Source organism: Cajanus cajan, chromosome 4 (genome assembly GCF_000230855.2).
Source record: "Cajanus cajan strain Asha chromosome 4, NIPB_CcT2T_4, whole genome shotgun sequence".
NCBI lineage: Eukaryota > Viridiplantae > Streptophyta > Magnoliopsida > Fabales > Fabaceae > Cajanus > Cajanus cajan.
Genome location: NC_138520.1, coordinates 9,595,105 through 9,619,830, shown reverse-complemented (window position 1 = coordinate 9,619,830; position 24,726 = coordinate 9,595,105). Strand labels below are relative to the sequence as shown.

Sequence of the window (24,726 nt, the reverse complement as noted above, 5' to 3'; positions counted from 1 at the left end):
GAGAACTTAACCTTGTTAGTTATACATGGCTGTGGAGAACCTAAGTAGTTTAACTCAATTAGGAAAGCAGTTGGTAGTTATAGGGAAATAAAATAAAAGGTATATATATATATATATATATATATATATATATATATATATATATATATATATATATATATATTCTAAGAATTTCAAATAATTTAAATTAACTTGATCTTTAAAGTTTTTTTTGCATGTACCTCTAACGCATTCTGGATGAAGGTTGAAACCAATATGGTTCAACGAAGACAAGTAAAGAAAAAGATCTTATAGAATAACTGAGCTTATTTTGGTAAGAATATTCTGGCACCCACCATGGGGCTAAATTCAACCACATATGATTTCAACCCAAAGCCATACTAGGAATGTTACAAAAGTAGTAGAGGAAGGAGTATTAAATATGGAAGATAGTGTAGGACTTCAAAGGTTAACTGATCAAATTGAAGCCATGTGACAACAAAATGTTGAAGCCATGAAGGCAATGCTTTGTCAACATGAAGTTGATCTTTAAGCATTATTTGCTGAAAACGATACCATTTAAGCCTAGTTTCAACATCGACCTCCACAAAATGAAGCAAGCCATCCTCATGCTCATGATGAGGAACGTCATTCTTTTCCCCAATCCATACACATCAATCAAAAAATGAGGCTATACATGACCAATCTCAACATCTTCATGGCCATCATGCTATCAAAAGACATTTGTTTATTGATGTCATAATGAAAGTTCCACTTCCATTAAGATAGAAGTCACTAAATATTGAATGTTTTGATGACATATCAAACTCTAATGAATATATTGACGCCTACATTACCCAGGTGAACTTGTTCACAAATGATGATGTTATTATGTGTCTTGTTTTCCCAACCTTGTTAAAGGGAGCAACATTGTGTTTGTACACTCAATTACCACCAAGATTTGTAGGTCATTTTGAAACCTTAGTGTAGCATTTCATGGCCTAGTACACCACTGGTCGATCTCATCACATAACATTGATCGCTTTAGCCTACATGTGATAAGGAGATGATGAATCTCTATGAAAGTTCATGGAACCTTTTGCTAGTGTGTCCATTAAAATTCATAACCTTAATCCTGAAGTTGCTTTTTATTCCATGTTCATGGCACTCAAACCAGGACCATTCATTGATAGTTTGTGTCATAGACAACCTATCAGCTTAGATGAACTATGTTCAAAAGTTGTTGGATACATGCAAATGAAAGAACGTGTTGAATTCCAAGATCAAGTTAGAGGAAGGAGATCTAATAAAAGAGACTCAAGGGATACTATGTGGGTATCAATTTGAATTAGGATGATACTATGGTAAAATCTTAGTAGAAATTGCAAACTAGGAAGTACATAAGACATTAATTAATTAAGGAAGTTTTACTGATGTTTTATATTGGCCAACCTTTTTAAAGCTAGATATTCCCCCACAACATTATTCAACAATATGTAGAAACTTTGATTGGTTTTTGTTGGTGAGCGAGTACATACTCAAGGATATGTAGAATTATTGACAACCTTTGGAAATTCACAAAACTCGAGAAGCATCCTTATCAAATATTTGCTCGTTGAAGAATCAACATCTTACAATATACTTATTTGAGGTCAAGAACATCTTACACCTCATTTTTTGATGAAGTTCCCAACAATAAATGAGACATAATCATAATCAAAGTTAATTAGAAAGCCACCAAAATATGTTATGTTGAAAGCTTCAAAGTAATACTTGTCAAAGTAGTTAGTGAAACAATTTCTCCTTCAATAATGATTCATGTTGAAGCCATTACTTTGACTGATTTGGATCCCCAAGCAAATATGCAAGATCATAGATTGAATCCCATTGACAAGCTTGTCGAATTTCAAATTAGGAAGAAACCAAACCATTGTACAAAGATAAAAAAAATATCTAGATACAAACCTTAAAGGTATAATTATGGAAGTAATTATTAGAAATTTTGATCTCTTTACTTGGCACAGTGTAGATGTGCTTGCAATTGATCCTAACTTTATGTGTCATAAGTTGTCGATCTATAAAGAAGTTAAACCAATAGCCCAAAGTAGAAGGAAGAATGTCAAGAAGTAGTCAAGGTAGAAAAAATGAAACTAATTTTTAATTTATTAAAAAAAACCTTCATTGGAATAATTGATGTGAATAAGCCTTTTTCTGACTTCAATTTTTTTTATCAAGTCCTCTAATTTTGACCAAAACTAAATCACCAAGTTGATATTTTGTTATATTTAGTAATTACTAAGAATACCATTAATGTGACTTTGTTACAAGAAAATGGAAAAAAAAATTTAATTTATTTTATAAGTCCTGTTTTGCATGATACAAAAAAGAGATATCAAACGAGTGAAAAACTTGCATTGTCATTAAATCATAGTTAAAATTGACTATCCTATCAAACAAATACTAGAAAATCAAAATTGACAAGGTATATGATAACATGGTTAGTGAAACTATCTATATATGGAAAAAGATATGAAAGTAGAGGACCATTGACTAAAATAAACATACAATGGATAGAGAATAATTACAACAAGAAATAAGAAAAGAAAAGAAAAGAAAAAATAGAAATGTAATAAATGTGAAAAAAAATGGTGAATTTGATAAAAACATAAAGTTGTCCAAAACACACAAACAAAGTGTACTATCCGTACCTCGAATCCGGGCTCCCAGCCCGGATTGGCAAAGCGAGACAACCTCAAGCGCGAGCTAGACGACGTCAGCCCGGTATTTAAGCAAATCACACCTAATTCCGAGGATCTCGTCCCAAACCAGATCCGCCCTTCAACTATATCATATTATATCACATTACACTATATCACGATACATCTCACCTCAAGCCCAAAGCCCAAGGCAGACCTAGATCACTTCAAGGTACATGCATTATATAAATGAGACTATTATTCATACAAACCCTAACTTTGGCATCGGAATCTCTTTTGCAGGTACCTCCCCCATCTTGGAGCACCAATACATCAAGCAAAGGAGGCTCACCGATCTTACTGGACGGGTCACCTCTACGACCAAATTCCGGTAAGAACATTTGGCGCCCACCGTGGGGCCGATCAAGACAGCTCTTATCGGCCACCTGCATGGTTTCTACTAGAAGCCATATCAGACGAGCGACAGACGACGCAAGCCACTCAATCACCATGGACAGCGACGCTGCAACCCTAAGGCGGCTGATCAACCAAGTTGAGCAGATGCGACAACAGCACGACGCCGACCTTCAAAACATGCGCACCCAGCACGAAAACGACCTTGCAGCAATGCGGATCGCTAATGAAGCAGACCTCGCAGCGTTACATGCCGAGAATGAGCGCATTCGCGCTCAGCTCCCTCGACACCACTCCGAACAACCTCCGCACGAGAGCGACACTCATGAGGAAGAGGCACATTCAGCCTCCCAATCCCGGGCGACGACCAAGGCACCAACTTCACGGCCTGCCACGCACCGATCTCGCGCATCGACACGCAAATCAGGGTAGAGTACCAGCAGAGCCCCCACTCATGTCTCCGAGGGCCAAGAACCTTTCCGCCGTCATCCTTTTGTGGACGACATCATGGAGACCCCATTGCCCCGCGGGTGGAAGCCCCTCCACCTCGACCGCTACGACGGCACAACGGACCCCGATGAGCACATCGACTCATATACAACCCAGGTAAACCTCTACACTAACAATGATGCTATATTGTGTAGGGTTTTTCCGACCTCGCTCAAGGGACCTGCGCTTCACTGGTACACCCAACTACCCGCCGGATCCATCGACAGTTTTGGCACCATGGTACGGCGATTCATGGCACAATACGCCACCAGCCGACCTCACCATACAACCTCGGCTGCCTTGGCCAACCTCAGGCAGAAGGACAACGAACCTTTGCGAGCTTTCATGGAACGCTTCTCCAGCATCTCGGTGAGAATCCGGAACTTGAACCCCGAGGTCGCCCTACACGCCATGCTCATGGCACTCAAACCCGGGTCATTCGTTGACAGCCTATGCCGTGACGCCCCCCGCGACATGGACGAACTGCGTGCCCGCGCCGCCGGCTACATCTAGATGGAAGAGCACGCGACCATCCATGACCAGGTTCGCGGAAAAGGCCCCATGAAACCAGAACAGAGCCACAAAGACAAGATGAAAGTTAATAATGACAGCCAATTCAAGAAGTCGGCCAGAGCAAACAGAGGCGGGAGGTACGATTTCTACACTCCTCTGAACGCTCCAAGAGTCCACATCCTGGAGGAAGCCAACAACAATAACCTACTAGCCCTTCCGTCACCCGGCCACACGCCCAACAGCGCCGACAAGTCCAAGCACTGTCAATACCACAGGAACTATGACCACACCACGGAGGAATGTCGCACGCTCCGGGATCGCATCGAAGAACTCATCCAGGCAGGCCACCTTGGCCAGTACGTCCAACGACAGCAAAGTCACCGAGGTGGCTCAGGAGGCCCGGGACGAGCGAGAGGCCGCGGGCCAGGAGCTCGCGCGGACCTACCCACAGGGTCCCAACAACATGCTAGTGGCGCAGTTCAAGCCAAAATAACTCAGGAGACGGAATCGGCCCCCTTGCGGGGAGTAATCAACACAATTGCGGGCGGCTTCGCTGGAGGAGGCGCTAGCAGCTCGGCCCGGAAAAGGCACCTTCGAAGTATCAACTATGCCCACTCTACCGCTTCGATCCCGCACAGCAGCTCGCCGCCGATCTCTTTTTTCGACGAGGACTACGCAGGCATTAACCCTAACCAAGATGATCCCATGGTCATCGTAGTGGAGGTCGCCAACTGGGAAGTACAAAAGACACTCATCGACCAAGGAAGCTCGGCCGACGTCCTGTACTGGCCAATGTTTCTCAGGCTAGACGTCCCTCATTCTCTCATCCAACCACACACAGAGCCCCTAATTCTCTCATCCGGGGTCGAGTACGAACCTCGATATCCTCAGTTAAAGGTCGAATTTGAACCTTAATTATGCCGTTTATTTCAAAGTGAGGTCGAGCACGAACCTCAAACACGTAAATCCGGGGTCGAGTACGAACCTCGATATCCTCAATTAAAGGTCGAATTTGAACCTTAATTATGCCGTTTATTTCAAAGTGAGGTCGAGCACGAACCTCAAACACGTAAATCCGGGGTCGAGCACGAACCTCGACATCCTCAGTTAAAGGTCGAATTCGAACCTTAATTATGTCGTTTATTTCAAAGTGAGGTCGAGCACGAACCTCAAACACGTAAATCCGGGGTCGAGTACGAACCTCGATATCCTCAGTTAAAGGTCGAATTCGAACCTTAATTATGCCGTTTATTTCAAAGTAAGGTCGAGCACGAACCTCAAACACGTTACTCCGGGGTCGAGTACGAACCTCGATAGTCAAAGGTCGTATTCGAACCTTAATAATCTATCTCAAACCTGAGATCGAGTACGAACCTTGACGCCCTCGTTAAAGGTCGAGTTGGAACCTTAATTAAATAGCATATCTCAAATTTAAGGTCGAATCCTAACCTCGACATTTCCGCTAAAGGTCGAGTTCGAACATCAATTAAATAGCAAATCCGAGGTCGAGTACGAACCCCAATGCTTTCTTTAAAGGTCAATTCCGCACCTTAATCGAACCAGTTCGCAAATTCCGAGGTCGAATACGAACCTCGACGCTCTTGCCAAGGGTCGAGTTCGAACCTTAATAACTTACTCTAAGGTCGAGTTCGAACCGTAACAAAACATACATGACCCTAAACTTAAGGGCGGATACGGACCACCCATCCAACTTACTACATTCCGGTTTGAGGTCGGTTCAAAACCTCGGCGCTAATAAATTAAGGTCATCGAATCTCCACAGAAACGCTCACCCAAACAGAAGTCCGCGGTCGAGCCCGAACCTCCCTTAACATATGAGGCCGAGCACGAGCCACAGCATCCGGATCCGAGGTCGAATACGAACCTCACCAAAACTTCGTTTTATTCAAAACCGAGGTCGAGTATGAACCTCGATGCCCCCTCTTAAAAGTCGAGTTCGAACCTTAGCTAAACCATTTTGCTCAAACCTAAGATCAAACCCGAATCCCACCAACGCCTAAGGTCGGATACGAACCTCGACGTCACCAACTCAAGGTAGAAGTATCACCATATACAAAACCATATAACAAACATGTGCCTCAAACAGCGCGAACAACCAAAATTGAGCGCAAATACGGACAAGATAGAGCAAAATATATATATATACAAACAAAGTTCTCAAAATTCAGTACATCAATTCAAGACAAAGAAAAATAAACCAAGCTATTACAAAGGCGGCCTAGGCTGAAGCACCCCCGCTAGAACTGTCGTCGGCATCGTCCTCCTTGACTAACCTCCCAAAACGGATGACTTTCTCCACGTGCATGGAAGAAAAGTCGAATCCGGGAGCAAGAAGCCGAGCCTGACGAGCAGCCTTTTGGAAGCCTCTCTTGTGCTCGACCACAATGGAGCGTTCGACCTCCGCGAGCCTCTTGTCCGTGGCCGCCTTCCCCGCCGCCAGCTCCGCAAGCTCCGCCTTCAAGGTGGTAATTTCGTCCTCACGGCCACCAAGAATGACCTCGCTGCGGAGGCGCTCTTCAGCCGTCGCCGCCAATTCTCCCTTAAGAGAGGCCACAACATCCTCCAGAGCCCACACCTGACCACGAGAGGACGTCACCTCGTCCTCCAAGGAACGGACGCGGCCTCGAGAGAAGGCGGCGAGCTGCTGCAGCACCCCCACCTGGGTAGCGTGAGTCTCATTAGACCGCAAAGCGATCTCTAGAGACTTCTGTACCCTGTCAAGATCGCCACGCACAGACCGGAGCTCAGCTTCCCGCCGCTTCGCCTCGCCGACGGAGGCACTGAGAACTTTATTCTCCTTCCTCAGGATCCTGTTCGCCTCCTTCCAGGGCCGAAGTCGGCCCCTCAACTTGGCCAGATCCTTTTGCTGCTTAGCCAGGTCCTCCCGCTGCTGGCTCCACTTCGGCTTCCAATGGCCCACTATGCCCATAACCCTCTGAAGCATGACCTGGGCGGCATCAAAACTATCTTCAGGACCGACCTCGTCTATCAATCCTTGGTCGTCGGAGCTCAACGAGGCCTGAGGGAAGAACTTCTCAACAGTCACCCCCGCGCTCCACAGCGAGTTCATGTCGACGGAAGCACTCACGTGGTCCAGCCGCACCTTGTCCAAACCCTTCCCGAAGCGATGAGCTAGATACTGGGTCCGGGAAGGCCCCTACGACGAACCCGCCGGCGGCGCCGAAGCTGCAGTAGAGACCGACGTCCCCTGCTCGACATCCTGACAGTCAACAGTAGGGACCCCTGACCCCGCCTGCGAAGACCAGTCCCATGTCAAAAACAAACAAGACGACATACGGAGAACCACAGAAACGAATAGACAAACACTACTTACCTCAACAGCATGAACAACATGCTCGGTGGCTGGAACCCCCTCCTCAGCAGCTTGGGCGACCAGCCCAGCAGCCTGCGTCGCCACCTCGGCGGCATTTCCTGCCTGCGAAAAACGGCCCCAGGTCAAACGACCAGAAAGTGTAATAGAAGACAATCGAAAAAGAAAGGAAACAAGATACTCACCACCTCGGCAACTCGAGCAACTTGCTCAGCAGCCCGGTCACCTACCTCGGCAGCAGTCACCCCGACTTACAACAGAACCCATTCCGCCTCAATAAACCAAACCAAGTCAAAACAAAAGGCGCATACAAAACGAGACACTCACCTCGGTGACCGACACAGCAGGCTCAACAGTCCGAGCCATTTCCTCAGCAACCACTGAGGGAACCTCTTTGGCTGGCAGACTCTCAGTAAGGTCCACCGTATCAACATCAGCGGCCTTGGAGGTCACCTCCTCGGCACTACGAGGGGCGGAGGTCCCCCCGACCTCTCTCTCCCCCCTTTTCCTTTTTCGGTGTGTCTTCAGGGGGGCGGCATCCTCCTCCGGGAGCTCGGGAACCTCGAGCTCAGCAACATTGTAGCGGTGCTTAAGCTCACGCCACAAGTTCTTCCTCATAATGCCTGCAGACAAGAAACAGAAGCACATCAGTAAAAGGCAACTACACAAGCCCTGGCAATCCATTAAAACGCGCAATACTCACTCTCTAGGCCCCTCTCCCTATAAGGCGAATTTGCAAGCGATAGAACGAGCTTGCAATCCAACGGACGGGGGAGCGCGGAAAGATTTTTAATGGCGGCCATCTCCGAGGCCGTCACCTTCAGGTCACCCAAACCGTGAAACCTAGACAGTTTGGGGCGCCAATAAAAAGGAAACCTCGGTAGACCGCCAAAGTAGAACACCTCGTCTTCCAAAGGGTCAACACCCACAAGGGCGACCCGGAAAAACTCCTGCTTGAAATTCTTATACGACTGGGAGTAGGGAGTAAACAAACCCCATCCCTACTCCCACTCAAAGACAAAATGCCATAAGGCGGAGCGCCTATCTTCAACTGGTAAAAATGAAGAAAGACGTGAAGAGACACCTCTATCCCCAAAACTGTACACAGGACCTGAAAAGCCCTCAAAAAACCCCAACTATTGGGATGCAGCTGGCAAGGAGCCGAGTTGATAAAATTCAAAAAATCACACTCGAACTGAGTGAAGGGAAGACAGACACCTAGATCCCGAAAAAAGCATTGATACATGTAGAAATGGGGGGGATCAGTAGACCTCCCCATATACACACCCTCATCGGCCTGACAAGGCTCAAGCCGAATCATATGGGAAATGGAAGAATCGCAAACCCTATGCGTACTCCGAAACGCATTTACTTCAAGAAAAGATCGAAAAGTGCTCTGAACCTCAGCCACCTCGCATTTTACCCAGTCGTAACCGGGGACGCCTGGCTCCGGGCCCCTAGGCGGCGGCGGGTCTTTCTTCTCAACAGTGACCCTTCCAGCGGCCACCGCCTTGCCACGCGCTTTGCCCCCGGCAGGCGCAGAAGATCCAACACCACTTCCACCAGCCATTAAAAAAGAGGAACACCCAAAAAGGATCCAAAAAAAGAGAGAGGAAACAATAAAAAAGAAGTACCTGGCACTCCTCCTCAGAAAATAACCCTAACAAAAAAAGGGGTTACCGGAAACGACGACGGAAGCGCGAGAAAGAAGGAGAAAAGAGGCAAAAAAGAGCAAGAAAGCAAGAAAAGCTATCGTACTCGAGAAGTCAGAAGGGAAACAAAGAAGTAAGGCGAAAAGAGACGAAGAGGCGCAAGTAAAAGAAAGGAAAAGGCCTTCCCCCAAAATTCAAAACTGACACGACACGTGTCGACCGAAGAGCGCGCCTGACGACATATTTATTGCAAAACCATCATCACATAACCGTCACCTCCCTTAACGCGCCACTTGCACGTCTCCGGGAAATGAACAGCCGTGACACATGGCACCTCCTCAGAATAGCGTACGTGAAAAGCCACTTCCCTCCAATGAGCTCGGTCTTAACTCCTCGACCTACGGTCTTTGGAGCTCGGGGGGCTAGTGTACTATCCGTACCTCGAATCCGGGCTCCTAGCCCGGATTGGCAAAGCGAGACAACCTCAAGCGCGAGCTAGACGACGTTAGCCCGGTATTTAAGCAAATCACACCTAATTCCGAGGATCTCGCCCCAAACCAGATTCGCCCTTCAACTATATCATATTATATCACATTACACTATATCACGATACATCTCACCTCAAGCCCAAAGCCCAAGGCAGACCTAGATCACTTCAAGGTACATGCATTATATATATGAAACTATTATTCATACAAACCCTAACTTTGGCATCAGAGTCTCTTTTGCAGGTACTTCCCCCATCTTGGAGCACCAATACATCAAGCAAAGGAGGCTCACCGATCTTACTAGACGGGTCACCTCTACGACCAAATTCCGGTAAGAACACAAAGTAATACAAGATTGGAGAACGAATAAAAAGCAAGAATTTTTTTTAAAAGAAAAACAACCACAGTGATGAAATTGAATAGTATTTGTGTTTAAAATTATTGCTTAACTTAACTCTTAAAAAAAAACAACTAAGAATTGAAAGGAATTATTTTTGTTCGTTCATATTTATGTTTTAATAGTTAAAATACTTTTTTTAATCATTATAGTTTTATTAATTTATTTTTTAGTATCTATATATAATTTAAATTTTTTTTTTAATTTTTATACTTTTTTTTAATTTCTTTAGTCTTTATAATTTAAGATAAATCACTTAAGTTTTATACTTAACTTTTTAGTTCTTTTCGTTAACCTTTTTTGAATATTGTCTATTTTGTTTTTAACGTGATAAAAATATTAATTTAATTTTTTGTATTTTATGTTAAATTTATCTTTGTTGGAGCTATTCATTCTAAATTTGATTTTCCGATACTTTATATCTCTTTTATATCCTCACTTATGAGTTATGACGTTTATTGTTGAGATTTTTTTCTTTCTTACAAAATATTGAAGATATCTATCACATCAATACAAAATAGACAATGATAAAAAAAACTAATGATAGAAGAGCAAAATGATTAAAAAATTACAAATATAAAGATTAAAAAATTTATCTTAAATTATAAGAATTGAAATAAATAAATATAAAACTAAAAATTTTATTTTAAATTATAGGGAAAAAAAAGTAAATTAAACGATTAAGAAATTATTTTAGCCCTTTTTCTATAATCATAACGTATGGTGATTGGGTCTTCATTCATTCAGTTGTATCATAGTCTTTAAAATTGATTTAATGTGGCAGTTAATTAGTTGTGTTTCTTTAGCCCTGGTCGTTCCTGGAGTATCCATCCCGATAGGGGTGACTAATCTCCTCGTTACATTGGAGGCACCTCAAAGAGTGAGATAGCTGGCCCTAAGATTTAACGCAGCTGCATACACAAGCAAGATTCGAACCCCTGACCTTTCATTAATAACTTGACCAAATCATATTAATATCTTTTTAATGCGAATTTGGACTTTTGAGGACACATTTATGTTTCATCTTTTCCTTACTCGTTTTCTCCGACTTTGGTCTTGGAGTCCATGAATGTCATGCCTCAACAATTTCTTTTCTACTCGGGTGTCAACACCATTCAGATATATCTTCTTTCACACACATATTAATTACACCTTATCTCTTTTTAGTCTCAATAGTAATTTTTTAACAAAATTATTATTATATTAAATTATGTTTAATAAAAAAGATTACCATAAGATTAAATTTGCAAAATTATGATTTTTTTAATCTATTTATCAACTTTTTTATTTATAAAATAACTTAAGATGACACTTATTATAAAATGAATTGAGTAATCTTTCTATCTCATAATAATTGTTCCATTAAAAGAAAAAAATAAGTGTTATTTTAATTTTTTAATATAATATTAATTATCTCTTTTTCATTTATATTCTAATAATATTATGTAAAAAGTTGTTACTGTGTTACATAAGAAAGAAGATTAATTATAACATTAATTTTTTAAAATTATTATTTTCTTTCATGTATTTATTAATTTTTCTTATTTCACTTAAAATAATTAAAAACGACACTTATAATAAGATGAAATGAGTATTTATTTACTACTTCCTCCATCTCAAAAATGTGATATTTGAAAAAGAACAAGTCTCAAAATGACTATATAAATGTTTATGTACTTGAGAGAGAAATGATAATAAAGATTACATTATTAATGGCTAGAAGGTTGAGCCATCAAGGAAGAAAATTATTAATGACATATTTAGAATGGAGGAAAGATGCTTGATACACAACTTTGGTTTGATGGTTAGCAAGTAGATAAACCCTAAACAACAACGAAAGAGATAACAGATTTGGCGTCTGTATATGTTAGTCTAAATTGGTGACTAATGAGATAAAAACAAAGGATAATTCTGATTGTAATTAATGATTGGTGACTTAATTATGGAAAGGAACATAAATAATAGATGAAGGATTTTAGTGATAAAGATGGGCTAAGGTTCAAACAGACATTGTTTTCAAATAGTATTACCAAACAAATTTTTATTATTTTCTTTTTTAAAAATATATAGCTTTCAAAAACGTATTATATATATATATATATATATATATATATATATATATATATATATATATATATATATATATATATAAGGAGGGTTCAAATGATACCGGTGTAACTTTTACTAAGTGCTACACTGCTCAATAACTTTATATTAAATGTGAATTTTGAAAACTCAACTGTTTGATTGAAAATTCATATCTCTTAAATCATATATATCAAATTTTATATTAATCTAAGATGATTTGATACTTCATTCTCATAAAACAAAATTAACGTAATATATACATTTCAAAATATACTAAAATATGAATACTTTGATTACCTTCAAGTTGTTGTTCAATTTTAACAAAATTTTATATATTCAATTTTAAAATTTTTAACAAAATTTTAAGAAATATGAACTTTCAATTTAACGGTTGAATTTTTAAAATTTACATTTAATATAAAGTTTTTAAGCGGTGTAACACTTAATAAAAGTTACACCGATATCGTTTCAACCCTCTTCATATATATATATATATATATATATATATATATATATATATAATGAATTTAAACACAATAAAATAGAAAACAGTACTTAGTATTGAGACTCGGAGCAAGTACTAACAAACAAATTCTGCTTAAGTTTCACTTAAGCTCTTTGAATTAGTTTTTTCAACAGTTTTTTTTATTATTATTTCACCAATTATAAACTACTTACTATTTTTAAAGAACTTATATTTGACCTAATTTTTCCTTAAAAAATATTAATTAAGTCAGACATAAGTTGGACTAAAAGAGACTCTATATATACGAAACTAATTATCATGTTAAATGTTTTATGAATAACAAAAAGAACATTTTTCCCTCTAATTAAATTAATGACTTGAATATTAAATGAAATTAAGATGAAGAGCTAATCAATTATAATATAAAAATTGTCCAAATATAAATAAATGTCAATCTATTATAATTTTGTAAAGATAAAACAGTTGGTTAAATTTCATTATTTCTATTATAATTTTTTATATATACATTTTATATCTTTTTATGTGAATCAGTATTGAGAATAAGATATGTGATCTATAATTTTATTATTTTTTTTTTTAAAAAAATTAGTTATCAACTCTTACTATACATAAAATTATGTGTTGCACTTATCTAAACTTTTGGAAAAGAATAAAAAATTGTCAACCTATGGTGCAGTAAAAAGGTACCTTTTATTTTTCTTTCTCATCTTCTGTCTTTTAATTATTCTCTAGCAGCACAAGTAAATTGAACGTGTAAAAGCTCGCGGATGCCATCTAGTTAATTTATTAATTTATAAATTAATTAAAGAGGATTTGAGAGACTCAATTAATACAATTAAAAATTTAAGAGATTAAAATTATACTACTATAATACGAGATTAAAAAATACAATTTAACATAATCAATATTATTAAAATATTAATGGTAATTACGATATATTCTTGTAACGATGCTTTATGCGTGTCGGCACTCTTTGGAATTTGGAGGAACTCGTATATCCTTTATTCCTTCCTTCTTTCTATTTCAACCTTTTTGCCTTTCAAATCAACTCTTTTTGCCTGTTTCTGTGAATTTCACTGCATTTACGAAAATTTTTAACTCTCAACAAAAATTTAAAATATCTAAACTTGCAGTATACAATTAATTTTTATAAATTGAAAGCAATAAGTTATTTAAAGTTATCAAAACATGAGCAATTAATTTTAAAATAGGTCAAGAATTGCCTATAATACTCATAGCCATGTATATAATAGTTTTATATCTTTTACTGAAAGGAAAATAAATAGATGAAATTTATTGGTTGGAAAATGATCGTGTGTTCAAATAAATATCCTCTTTTAAATAATCAAAATATCTAATTATTCTTAACAAAAAAAAAAACTTCAAACACTTCTTTTCATATTTACAAAGATGAAAATGAAACCCTAACTAGAGGCATAATTTTGTGGCGTTTGTCCTAGACCACAAACTCTGTTTGGGGACTAGATTTTGATTATGGTAGGAAAAGTCAACAACACGGTTTTCCATTGCATAATGTGTCAGAGTCTTATTATATTGCAAGCAACGCGTGAGTTCCACTAGTTACTAAAACTTGGACTTTCACGTGATGTTGGCTAATTTTGTTTTCACTGAATTTCAACGACTGTCGGAGCATTTGTAACGGGGTTGTTTACAAGTAACTCCACGTGCTACATTATTGTTAAATCGGTTCTGATTCATTTTATAGGTTGTTTAAATTTTAGTAGAGTTACTTGTAGAAGCAATTCTACTAAAATTTAAATAACTCATAAAGTGAGCCATAATTGATTTGGCAGTGATGTAGCGCAGAAGTTGCTTATAAACAACCTCATTAGAGATACTCTTATAACATTGTACTAAGCTTAGTTAAACTTATTTATATGTGTTCATTGTTGTTCTCTAAAGTTGAAAATTTATTTTAATAATATATATAAATGTATGTTAATATGTGATTATGGTTTGGTCCTTAATTGTCATTGTCAGTGTTTAGATACTGTCGATATTGTTGACTAACTGAACATGGTAACCCACGTTTGGAAGTTGGAAGTTGGAACAAGGTTGGCCCAAAGGTTTAACAATGATATATATACAACGTAAGTGGTTAATACAAAAAGTGGGTCTAAATTATAAAGGGTATAGGTAATTGTTATATAAATCTCCTATTTATGATAAATATGTTCCTTCTTAATTTTTTAAATACTTTTTAATTTATTTTTTAAAATAAATTTTTATTTTCAAAAAGTTATTTTTTTATTCATCCCTTCTTCTTCTACTCTATATTATTTTTTCTACTCCATTCCTTTTTATATACTATTCACACATCTCTTTATTTTATTTTTTATTTATTGATATTAATCAAGGCTTTTACCAACTCATTTTTTATTATTTCTAAATCCTATTTTTTTAATGCACTCTTAACTTTAACATTTTTTAAATTCTAATTTTTTCACTGTATTTTTAATATTGCATTCATTGAATATAAGGTCGTGAATCTTCTAAAAATATTGCTATCAAAGATATGACTTATTAATTTTACGATGAATTATTGATTAGAAACAATATGTTTTTTTTATTATATTATGTTTTTTTTCTTCTTAAAATATACTTTCATTTCAAAAAATATTTTTTTGAGAGAAAACAATATTTTTTTAAGAGAAAAAATGTATTCCCACAAAGTAATTTTTGGAAGAGTAAAAATATATTTTTTTAGAAACTTCTTTTCAAAAATATATTTTAATCTTTCAAAAAGTTTTTTTTAGAAGTACATTATTTCTAAAGGGGAAATAATTTTACCTTTTCAATTTGAGGTGAGTGCTAAAATATACGTTTAAGAAGTATGTTTTTTGGAAGTAAAAAAATATACTTGAAGAAATTACTTTTTGGAAGCTAATAAATATATTTCCACAAAAATTACTTTCTGGTAGTATATTTTTTATTTTTTAAAAAATACTTTTCAAAAAAGGATATTTAGAAAATAAATAAATAAAAAATAATGAAGGTATATTATTCATTGATAAAGATATATTTAATATATGATTTACGATCTGGTCTAAAATCTCTATGACTATTAAAATTCTACTTTAATTGACATATTTACTTAAGATCTTTTGGTATTAAAAATTTCAAATAAATCTTTACTAATCTCAATTCAACAACAACAAAAAAAAAAAGTTAAATTAGACACTATTAAATTTCAACTAATAATTATATAGAGAATAATATCATAACTACCATTTTACTCGTTATAAAAAAAAACCAACGGTATAATATAACCCTTGGATCTCGAGTCTAAAAGTCTAAAATCCATATGTGTCCCAAGTCTTGAAGAGTACAATTATTATACATAACGGTTGTAATTTAATAACACATTAACAAAATTTTACACACCATACAACATATTAACATCATTTATTCATATTTATTATATTTAGAAGAAAAACTAAGACACATTAAGTGTGTGTATATTTGTAGGACAATGGAACGAAGGGAGGACAAATTGAGGTGGAATTTTCATTTTCAGCCATTCTTATTATACTCTTGCATATATTATTTTGCAGTTCCTTCTTAGAGTCAGAGAGTTTTGGAGGTACAAAATAAATCACAGTGAGAACATAAATAAAGAAAATTGAAAATAAAATAACTATTTTTTCTTATATTAAATCAAATTTATAAAAATAATTTAATTAAATTCAAATCAACATTTTTAAAATAAAAATATTTTTATTTATGAAACTATCAAATAAAAATATTGAAAGAGTATATCAATAATATTGAATATTTATTTTCTTAATGAAAGTTTGTGACATTTTATTTTCTGGTTAATGTGGTTAGACAGAGTAGTGGTTCGTATCATATTTACTCTTTTCCTAAAACTAAAAGGAATATTATTAACCTTGAACTTGAGTCACTGTTCGGTGTTTGGGCTCCGAAGCCCACTATATATAAAAAATGGGCCTGGTTGAGTCCACAAAGTGAATCCGAATTCAAAGGGGATAGAATTCGGGTAATCCACGACCCATGGACCCGCGTCGTGAACTACGAGAAGGAGTCCCCAGTTGGTGTGAAAAACGAGCGATTTGTACGAGGAAGGAAGTAGGTTGTGTGAAAAAATTCAAGGTGTTCATGTTTATGTTCATTGAGCAACGATGGATTCAGCTTCTGTGCAAATAGTTACGTCCAAATTTGTTCTTTGCCCAAATGCTACAACGGCCAAGGTTGCGACTTTCAAGAAGAATGCAATCAGTTTCAAAGGAAGTGACACCAAAGTGCATGCCATTTCCCCTAATGGTTCTGTCTCTAGCTACTCTTCGCGTCGGGTCAGTTTTTTATTTATTTTTATTTTTTTATCCTTAAATGTTTTGCATCCATTTTTCTTAGAATCTTTAGGAAAAAACAAAACTTTGATGTTAAATTTCTTGATGCCTGACAAAATGGTTATTTGTTAAGGATGTCTTTAGGATAGAACGAATGCACTCATCGGGTCAGTTTTTTTATATTTTTTTTTATATTTTTTATGATTTCAATTTAATGATCCTAATGAGTGAGAATAACTGGCCGAATCATATATGTTACATGGACCTTGCATAATTTGGTATTGGTTAATGGTTACCCTTGCTATATTTTATTAGGCTGCGAAATTTAAGTCTGTATGTTACTATGGAAAGCACTTTCTTCGTATTTGATGTGGTGCAGTTTATACTTTTTTTTTTTTTTTAATTTCTTTTTTCCCTTTCAGTTTTTATTTATTTAGCGTTCTTGGAAGTTTAATGTATGAGCTGGGGGTGCTAGGATGATTTTGGTTCTTGAGAAAGGTTTGTCCTTGGTTTGTTTATTGTCAAATGCTTACTCATTAATTAGTTAGTCGTGTAGTGACCTTGATATGTTTCTACTTTGAGTTTTTTTTTCTTTCCATTTCTGTTGTGGCTGAGATTTGAGAAATCATTCTATAACCTTCTGAATTCTTGAAAATAAAACATCAAAAGATAGGCGTTTGCTCCTAGTGGTTCATGTGTAATGTGATTTTATAATGTTGTTTCAATTTCGATTAAAAAGAGAAAAACAAGAACAAGAGTTGCTTCAGTGAACTAAGATCAGAATACTTTATTTGAGTTTTCTGAATTTGGATCAGATTTAAGATGCCCTCGGAATCAAAGGCACTTATATCTGACTAGGGGGGTTCATTCTGCTTATATGCTGGCTGTGCATATTATATTTCCCTTGAAAAGCTGAGACCGGCTTAGATCCAATTTGGATAAACTTCTCTACAAATACTTATATAGGAGGATAAAATAAAAGGAAATCTGGTAAAATTGAAATGGATCAAACTCCTCCCATAATTTAAAATCAACTAATTGAAAAGTTAAATAAGAGAGCTGTTGAAAAATTGAGGTGCATAAATTGATTTTAACCTGTAAGAAACTTGATTCATTTTCCTCATTGATTCATATGATTTTTTTTTCTTGTTTAAGTGTTTATGTTTATCCAAATTGGTCTCCAGTGCAGATTTGAAGGACACAATTTAAAAAACAAAAAACTTTTTGTAGTTTGAGATCGCTGTGATTGATCATTTGTTTGGGTAAAAGCTTTTCTGTCATTCATTCAACCCTTCCCTACTACCCGTTTGCATTCCTTGAGCTTTGATCTGTGTAGATGTGATAAGCATAGGAGCACTTGAGGAATCCTCCTTTAAAAGCTAGCTATTAAGGGGAGAGAACCAAGCCACTTAAGTACTCCATTGTGCATCACGTACTACTTGATGGGGACTTGGGCATCCCATTATACCCAAATCCCTATCATAATAGCACTGCCTTGAGAATCGATGTCTCAGCATCTGCACTCTACATCTCTGATTCTCTATGATGCTTCACTCAGCTTTTATGGTCATTCCCATGGGTAGCTAATTCCGAGACACTGACGACCAACTCTGATACCAATTGATAAGCATGCAAGCACTTAGAGAACCCTCCCTTAAAAGCTAGCTGTTAAGGGTGGGTGGGGGGGGGGGAACCAAAAGAGAGGGTAGGTGGTGGTTTGACCACTTCCCTTCTAATTTGACATGCCTCTGCTTCTAGTTGTTTGCTTTGCTGCTTGCTTGTTTGTTATTTGCTCATGTTCTGTTTTGTTCAATGATCAAATAGTTTTTCGGATCTGTTTTGTGTCTCTGATGGTAACATCCAATGGTGTTAATTGTAAGAAACAATTGTCTATTAAATAATGAATTGTTCTTGAGTTTTCACCCTCGTATGCATTATATAAGTAGGACCTTACGATCCGCATTACAATCTCACATATTTGTTTCACTCACTCTTCCAATCTTAGGTATTATCTCAATGTTGACTACCTTGTATTTGTCATAGATGGTGAGAAAAATTAAATGGAATGATCTATTGATTTTGCATATTGAGTAAGCCTTAAATAATTTGGATAACACCAGGCCAATAAGCTTTTATATTCAATAAGTACAATAACCTGGGGTTTTATTGGATTGAACACTTAGAATTGAGTATGTTACTAATTAGTTGGTGGATACATATTTTGATTGCCTAATTTTCTTATGAATGGGTTCTATTATTTTGTTTTTCCTTGAGTACAACTGTAGTCTTCAAATTGTTTTGGAATTATTTTCAGTGTCTCTAGGGAAATGTAGACATTATATCATTTTTTCATGTTGTTATAGGGTAAGTGGATATCTTTTTGCAAAATACTTTGTGCTTTCGTTTTAGTAAAATCCTTGGTTATTGAGACATGTAGGATTGCCCCGCCCATTTTGGACACAATTTAGAATACACTCGATATATTGTGTATTCCTTTGCTGTCAAAATGAACTTATCTCCCAGAGTTTTTGTTATTTTGTTGCCTGCTGTACAAAGCCTAAAAGCCTTAAGGTGTTCTATACATTATTGATAAAATTACCGCAAAGGCATCTATATAAAAGCCCAGGAAGGAGAAATATCTTAAAAGAGCTGGATAATTTTCCTGATGGGGGGATTATTGGGGGTTATGTTCCTTGGATGGATATTCAACAAGATTGGAGAGCTTTTTTAATACTACTTATGCAGAAGTTTGGCCTTTGTTGAATGGATGTCTCATCTAACTATTTTCTTATGTTTCAGCCTGTGTCAAGTTTAAAGGCAGACGAGAACAAACGCAGAAGTAATCTTGAATCTCTGTTTTGTTATGATAAGGCTATTCCAGAAGAAAGAATTGAGAAGCCTGTTGGGTTATCTCTGGAAGAGAAAGCTATTGGTAACAATCCAAGATGCACTGATTGTCATGCCAAAGGTGCTGTGCTTTGTGCCACTTGTGCTGGATCTGGTCTATACATTGACTCCATATTGGAAAGCCAGGGCATAATTGTCAAAGTTCGTTGCTTAGGTATCTTCTTTTCCTTGTTCTAAAACATTCTTGTTTGATATGTGCCTTCTGCAAGATCTCCTACACCTTACTTGTGTTTAACTATGATTGCAGTATGATTTTTTGTTATTTTGTATTGTTACCAATAGCATGTTTTGGTTCACTTATTTGTGGAAGCTGTTCTCTGATAGAATTTCCTTGATTTTGTGGATGACCAATTTTAGCTTAAACTTCTTTTCTTTTTTTTAATGCTTAGATGAACAACTGGAGCTTGTTTCTTTGTGAGGACTTTGAATGAAACAACTTTAAAAATTTTAAATGGAGAATTGGTATAACTTGAACTAAAACAAGATTGTATGCTATGTGGTACAAATTTGTTGTGACATCCTACTAATAGCTAGATTAAAATGATGCATTTGCATGATCGCCGTCATCATCATCATCATCTAACTCTATGATGCTGAGCATCTTTATTGGTGCAAACAGGATCTACTGCAATTGGCTTTCTGCAGCACCACGTGTAACTATGATCCTACAGCTGCAATTTGCTATATTATGTTTATAATTTTTATGTGTATATAAAGCAAATGTCATATACTTGTGCAGTTGTATTTTCAACTGTAGATGATTGTGATCCTTATTGGTGACAATGTTTTTATTTGCATGTAGGTTGCGGGGGAAGTGGTAATATAATGTGCGCTGAATGTGGGGGACGAGGTCATCTGGGACTTAAATGATCATGTCTGACTTTTTGGAGTTTTGTTGTACCACCAATACGTAATAGTTTGGTTAATATTGCTTGTAATAATTTTTTTTTCTTTTTGTAAATCAAGGAGTCGTTATGACTGAAACCTACGATATCTTACAAAAATCTCTGCCACTAGCACAAGTGGCTGCCATATTTATTCTTAATTGTGTGGTTTCTCGAAGTATTTTCTTTGCTCACAGCGATGGTTACTTGTAATAAATTTACATGAAAGTTATATTCAGTTGATGATTTATTTCTTTAAGGAAAATCTTCCATGAAATAATGCCCATTTAATTTAATATTTAGTGGTGTATTTTTTATTTTATTATATATATATATATATATATTATTTTTATGGTTTTGTTGTTTCAGTTGTACTTTGTCAGCATGACTATCAGTCCTAACCTAACTGAATGGAGCTGTCTATATTATCATAATTCAAGACTACATCAAAGTTAAATCATTATGTACAAATACAATGCAAAATTGTCCTTCCAAATCTCGGGGATAATGTAGCTAACTTGATTTAGTGTTCCTTCAGTATTCAGACTCAGATCAAATTATTAGCTCTGAATATTTGCAAAGCTTGAGATCTATTAAGCTGCTCCAAGCGTACTGGAATAGTCGAGTCAAACTGAGTGCTCTGTGGATTCTCTGCGTAGGCAACATAGTAAGCTGAAACACATGCTTGTGCCCATGCAATAGCCAACCGACACTGCACAAAACATCAGTACCGTGTTAAGGATCGTTTATCATTGGCATTGAAGTGAGGCAAAAGATAATTAGCATCGATATAAGTGAGAATAGAAGCACTCAAATTGTCATATGCAACCAATTATTAGTTCTTACCATGAAATAGCCAATGAGGAAAGAATAAATGGATACTTCTGTGGCATAGCTCTTGTGCATTACAAGACTCCAAATTCCACTCACTAGACTACAGATTGCACCTATTCCAACCCCACTAAGGAAACAGAAAACCCCAGTGAGATCCAAGTCTATCAGTTGCACCAGTCCAACTCTAATGAACATCTCCCAAGTATCAGAAGATGCTTGCACAAACCCTTTGTTATAAACTCCAACGTGCACAAAACCCCATCTGTTCCCACGGATCACAAGAAGAGATGCAATCCCCATATAGCAGCTAACACATGAAAACATGAACTCATCTGTATCTCCTCCAACCAGACTCATGGCGCGTGCGAAACCCCGGAAGAGTACGATGATGGGAACAAGAATGGAGCCTATGGAAACACATCCAGTCAAGTGCTTGATTGTGTGATAAAATGCCACTCTAGTGTCCATGTCAACTCCTCCAGCAAAATGCATATACTTGACCCTTGAAATAGTGACGTACATAGCATTCTTCAGAAACTGCATAGTCCATCCTAGGCTAAGCAAAATCAAGAAGATGAAAAAAGCTGCTAGTTTGATTCTGTTTTCAATAGCTCTAGCTCCGCCAATCCCAGCCACCAGGAAACAACAGTAAAGGACACCAATGAGGGTTGATGAAAGGGTTAGTTCCTTGGTTTTGTTAGGAGGAAAAGCTATTGAAACTGACAAGATTCTGGTGGCATATTCAAATCTGGGACTGGCCCAACAACCATAGAGGGATTGAATTAAAGCAGAAACCAAAGCAATTACCCCAACTGCCAGACTCACTGCAGAGCCAATGCACACAAACATAATTCCCATTGCACATGTTAGGAGGGGACTCAGCCAAAATGCTAACCTTACCACCTTTGTGGGGTGGCGTGCCGTGATCCATTGCCATGTGAAACTAACAATTCCAGCACTTGTTGTTGATGCAAGAATTTGGGGGTACCATTTGTTGGGATGGAAATGGTGAGTGTGAGCGTCAGAGACAAGACCATATATGGTAAGAAAAATCACCAAGATTGCAACTAGGAACAAATGCAAGTAGAAGAGAATCTGGAAGACCCTTCTGGCTGTTTGACCCGCCACTGTTGTTCTATTGGGAAAGCTTGAATCTTGTGCCTGCACCAAAAATGACTAAGTTGACATATTTTTCCAACCAAAAGATACATATCAAATGCAGTGCTGAAGAATGTAATTTACAAGTGAGAAAGGTTTCTGTTGATTAAACAAGCGATAGGAAAGACTCAGAGAACTACACGAAAATAGATGTGTCGGCAGCAGATAAGCTTGTTGGGGAAGCAACCCCAAAAGAAGATGAATGAAACAAAAGGAAGTTAAAGATACTGTAAAGAACAAAGGATTAAAGGAACAAAGAGAGGGAGAGAGAGAGAAAGACAAAACCTTGATGGGGTGTGTGATTTGAAGCCTGTGCTGTGGAACTTGTGCTTGAATTTGGATGCTCTGTGGTTGTGTGGTGATATTAAAGTTGTTCACCATGGCCATGTTATGTTGACTAGTCTATTGCATTTGAAATGCACTCACAATTCAAATCCCCCCAAGAGTTTCTTGGATTTTCTTTCACTTTCTTGGCCCCAGGAATGATCCAACCAGATGGAAAACCCTCACTTCATGTCTCAGAAACCTTAAAATATGACTCAGGTCATGTTGCTCAAATCAAAGTCACATTCACACCACACTTGCTACACAAGCAACTGACTCAGTCCTCGTTCCTCTCTCAATTCATTTTTCTATTACACGCTACATACAAATACTTTGAATGGAGTACTGGGGTAGTGAGAATTTGTGTTTCAGTTGGTGTGTGATTGATGACATGGACTATAGATACACATATCAAAGGGCATGGTGTCATGCTGAAATGTAAGAGGGTCCACGTTCCCATGTTAGGTGATTTCTCGGGAAAAAAATGGTATCTCACAAGGAAAAAGTAAAATCAAGAAAACGGCTTTTAAAAGAAGGTACTTCTTGTTGTTCAGTTCACCTACTAGTCCTAAGTCCTAACTAATTTTTCACTTCTCTGATGCCAACAAGATTTAATAATATGTTATATGTAAGTGGTCAAAATATTACTGAATTTTTTTTGTTCAAACAAGAAGTGTCATTCTTCCGACCGAGAAAACAAGTTATAAAATATCAAAGCAATTTTGTCAAAAAATATCTATATCAAAGCTCACATTTTGTTTGTTTGACTTTGAATTTGACAGTTTCTAATTTTTGCCAAATTTAATTGAGGTTGCTTTAAAACCCAGTCAAAAGCTTTGCTTTGTCGTTCAATGTGCAAAATATATTAAAATACTTCTCGAACAAAGAATGGACCATTTCTTTTAGCTATCGATAAATTAGATTCAAGTATTCTATGAATAATTAAGGAAAAATAGGGTTCAATTATGCCGATATAGTTTTAGGTACGTATGTATTATATCTATAATTTTTCTTTCTCTAGTGGGGTAGATGAAAATTAGACATACTTGTGTCGGGATGATGACAAATAATATTACTTTCTAATCAGAATTATTGTCCAATCATGAGAGATTTGGAAGAAGGATAAATTATTCTAATAAGAGCATTTTTTTATTAGTAGCATCAACTAGCATGTAAAATACAAAGAAAAAACTGTAATTTATCCTTTTTATCTAACATTGCGTATATTTTGGTTTTGGAATTTAAAAAACACTAAAATGATGTAAGTGTTATATAATAATATCATAGGGGTCAAAGTAAGCTCCAATTCATTGGATTAATCTGATTCACTATGGGTCTAGGTTAGGTTAGGTAAAAAAATAAAAATGTGTTCTAATTTTTAATAAATTTTAATTTGACTTACTTAATTTGTGAGTCAAAGATCCCAATTTAAATGTGTCAAGTAACTATTAAAAAGGAATAATTATTTCAATGTTGTCAATTTAGAGGGAGAAAAAAAAATCAAAACCACTACTATTAATGCTTACTAAAATTTAAATTTATTTTGAAATTAATGTAGTATTTTTTTAAAAAAAATTTAAAAAACTTTAACTACCTATCGATATTCAAATAATAAATGTTAAATCTTAAAAATATTTTCATATTTTAAAATAGGCTCAAATTATTTTTAGTGCTTTAAATAATCAGATAAATTTATTTTTATTCCAAAAATTTAAAATTAATAACTTTTTAGT

General features: G+C 36.6%; 3 protein-coding genes across 3 annotated transcripts; 2 read left to right on the top strand and 1 right to left on the bottom strand.

Annotated features, from left to right (window-relative positions):
- Positions 1-3,596: 3,596 nt before the first annotated feature.
- Positions 3,597-4,091, top strand: LOC145957146 (uncharacterized). The gene is made up of 2 exons (XM_083073361.1): positions 3,597-3,695; positions 3,756-4,091. The coding sequence occupies exons 1-2, from the start codon at positions 3,597-3,599 to the stop codon at positions 4,089-4,091; spliced, it is 435 nt and encodes a 144-aa protein (XP_082929487.1).
- Positions 4,092-16,611: 12,520 nt separating this feature from the next.
- On the top strand, positions 16,612-20,942 carry LOC109803033 (DnaJ/Hsp40 cysteine-rich domain superfamily protein). Its single transcript, XM_020364486.3, has 3 exons — positions 16,612-16,889; positions 19,686-19,947; positions 20,596-20,942. The coding sequence occupies exons 1-3, from the start codon at positions 16,719-16,721 to the stop codon at positions 20,661-20,663; spliced, it is 501 nt and encodes a 166-aa protein (XP_020220075.1). The 5' UTR covers positions 16,612-16,718; the 3' UTR covers positions 20,664-20,942.
- A 160-nt stretch (positions 20,943-21,102) lies between these two features.
- Positions 21,103-23,653, bottom strand: LOC109803032 (uncharacterized). The gene is made up of 3 exons (XM_083072199.1): positions 22,955-23,653; positions 21,524-22,672; positions 21,103-21,389 (listed from the first exon to the last, which is right to left on the bottom strand). The coding sequence occupies exons 1-3, from the start codon at positions 23,054-23,056 to the stop codon at positions 21,225-21,227; spliced, it is 1,416 nt and encodes a 471-aa protein (XP_082928325.1). The 5' UTR covers positions 23,057-23,653; the 3' UTR covers positions 21,103-21,224.
- Between the last annotated feature and the right edge of the window lie 1,073 nt (positions 23,654-24,726).

Excerpts from the sequence above, each read along its gene's own strand:
- LOC109803033 (XM_020364486.3), top strand. The coding sequence starts at position 16,719 with ATGGATTCAGCTTCTGTGCAAATAGTTACGTCCAAATTTGTTCTTTGC. Across the intron at positions 16,890-19,685 it reads CTAGCTACTCTTCGCGTCGG|CCTGTGTCAAGTTTAAAGGC; the intron begins GTCAGTTTTTTA and ends CTTATGTTTCAG. Across the intron at positions 19,948-20,595 it reads TGTCAAAGTTCGTTGCTTAG|GTTGCGGGGGAAGTGGTAAT; the intron begins GTATCTTCTTTT and ends ATTTGCATGTAG.
- LOC109803032 (XM_083072199.1), bottom strand. The coding sequence starts at position 23,056 with ATGGCCATGGTGAACAACTTTAATATCACCACACAACCACAGAGCATC. Across the intron at positions 22,673-22,954 it reads AAATCACACACCCCATCAAG|GCACAAGATTCAAGCTTTCC; the intron begins GTTTTGTCTTTC and ends TTTTTGGTGCAG. Across the intron at positions 21,390-21,523 it reads TCCTCATTGGCTATTTCATG|TGTCGGTTGGCTATTGCATG; the intron begins GTAAGAACTAAT and ends TGTTTTGTGCAG.
- LOC145957146 (XM_083073361.1), top strand. The coding sequence starts at position 3,597 with ATGGAGACCCCATTGCCCCGCGGGTGGAAGCCCCTCCACCTCGACCGC. Across the intron at positions 3,696-3,755 it reads TCGACTCATATACAACCCAG|GGACCTGCGCTTCACTGGTA; the intron begins GTAAACCTCTAC and ends ACCTCGCTCAAG.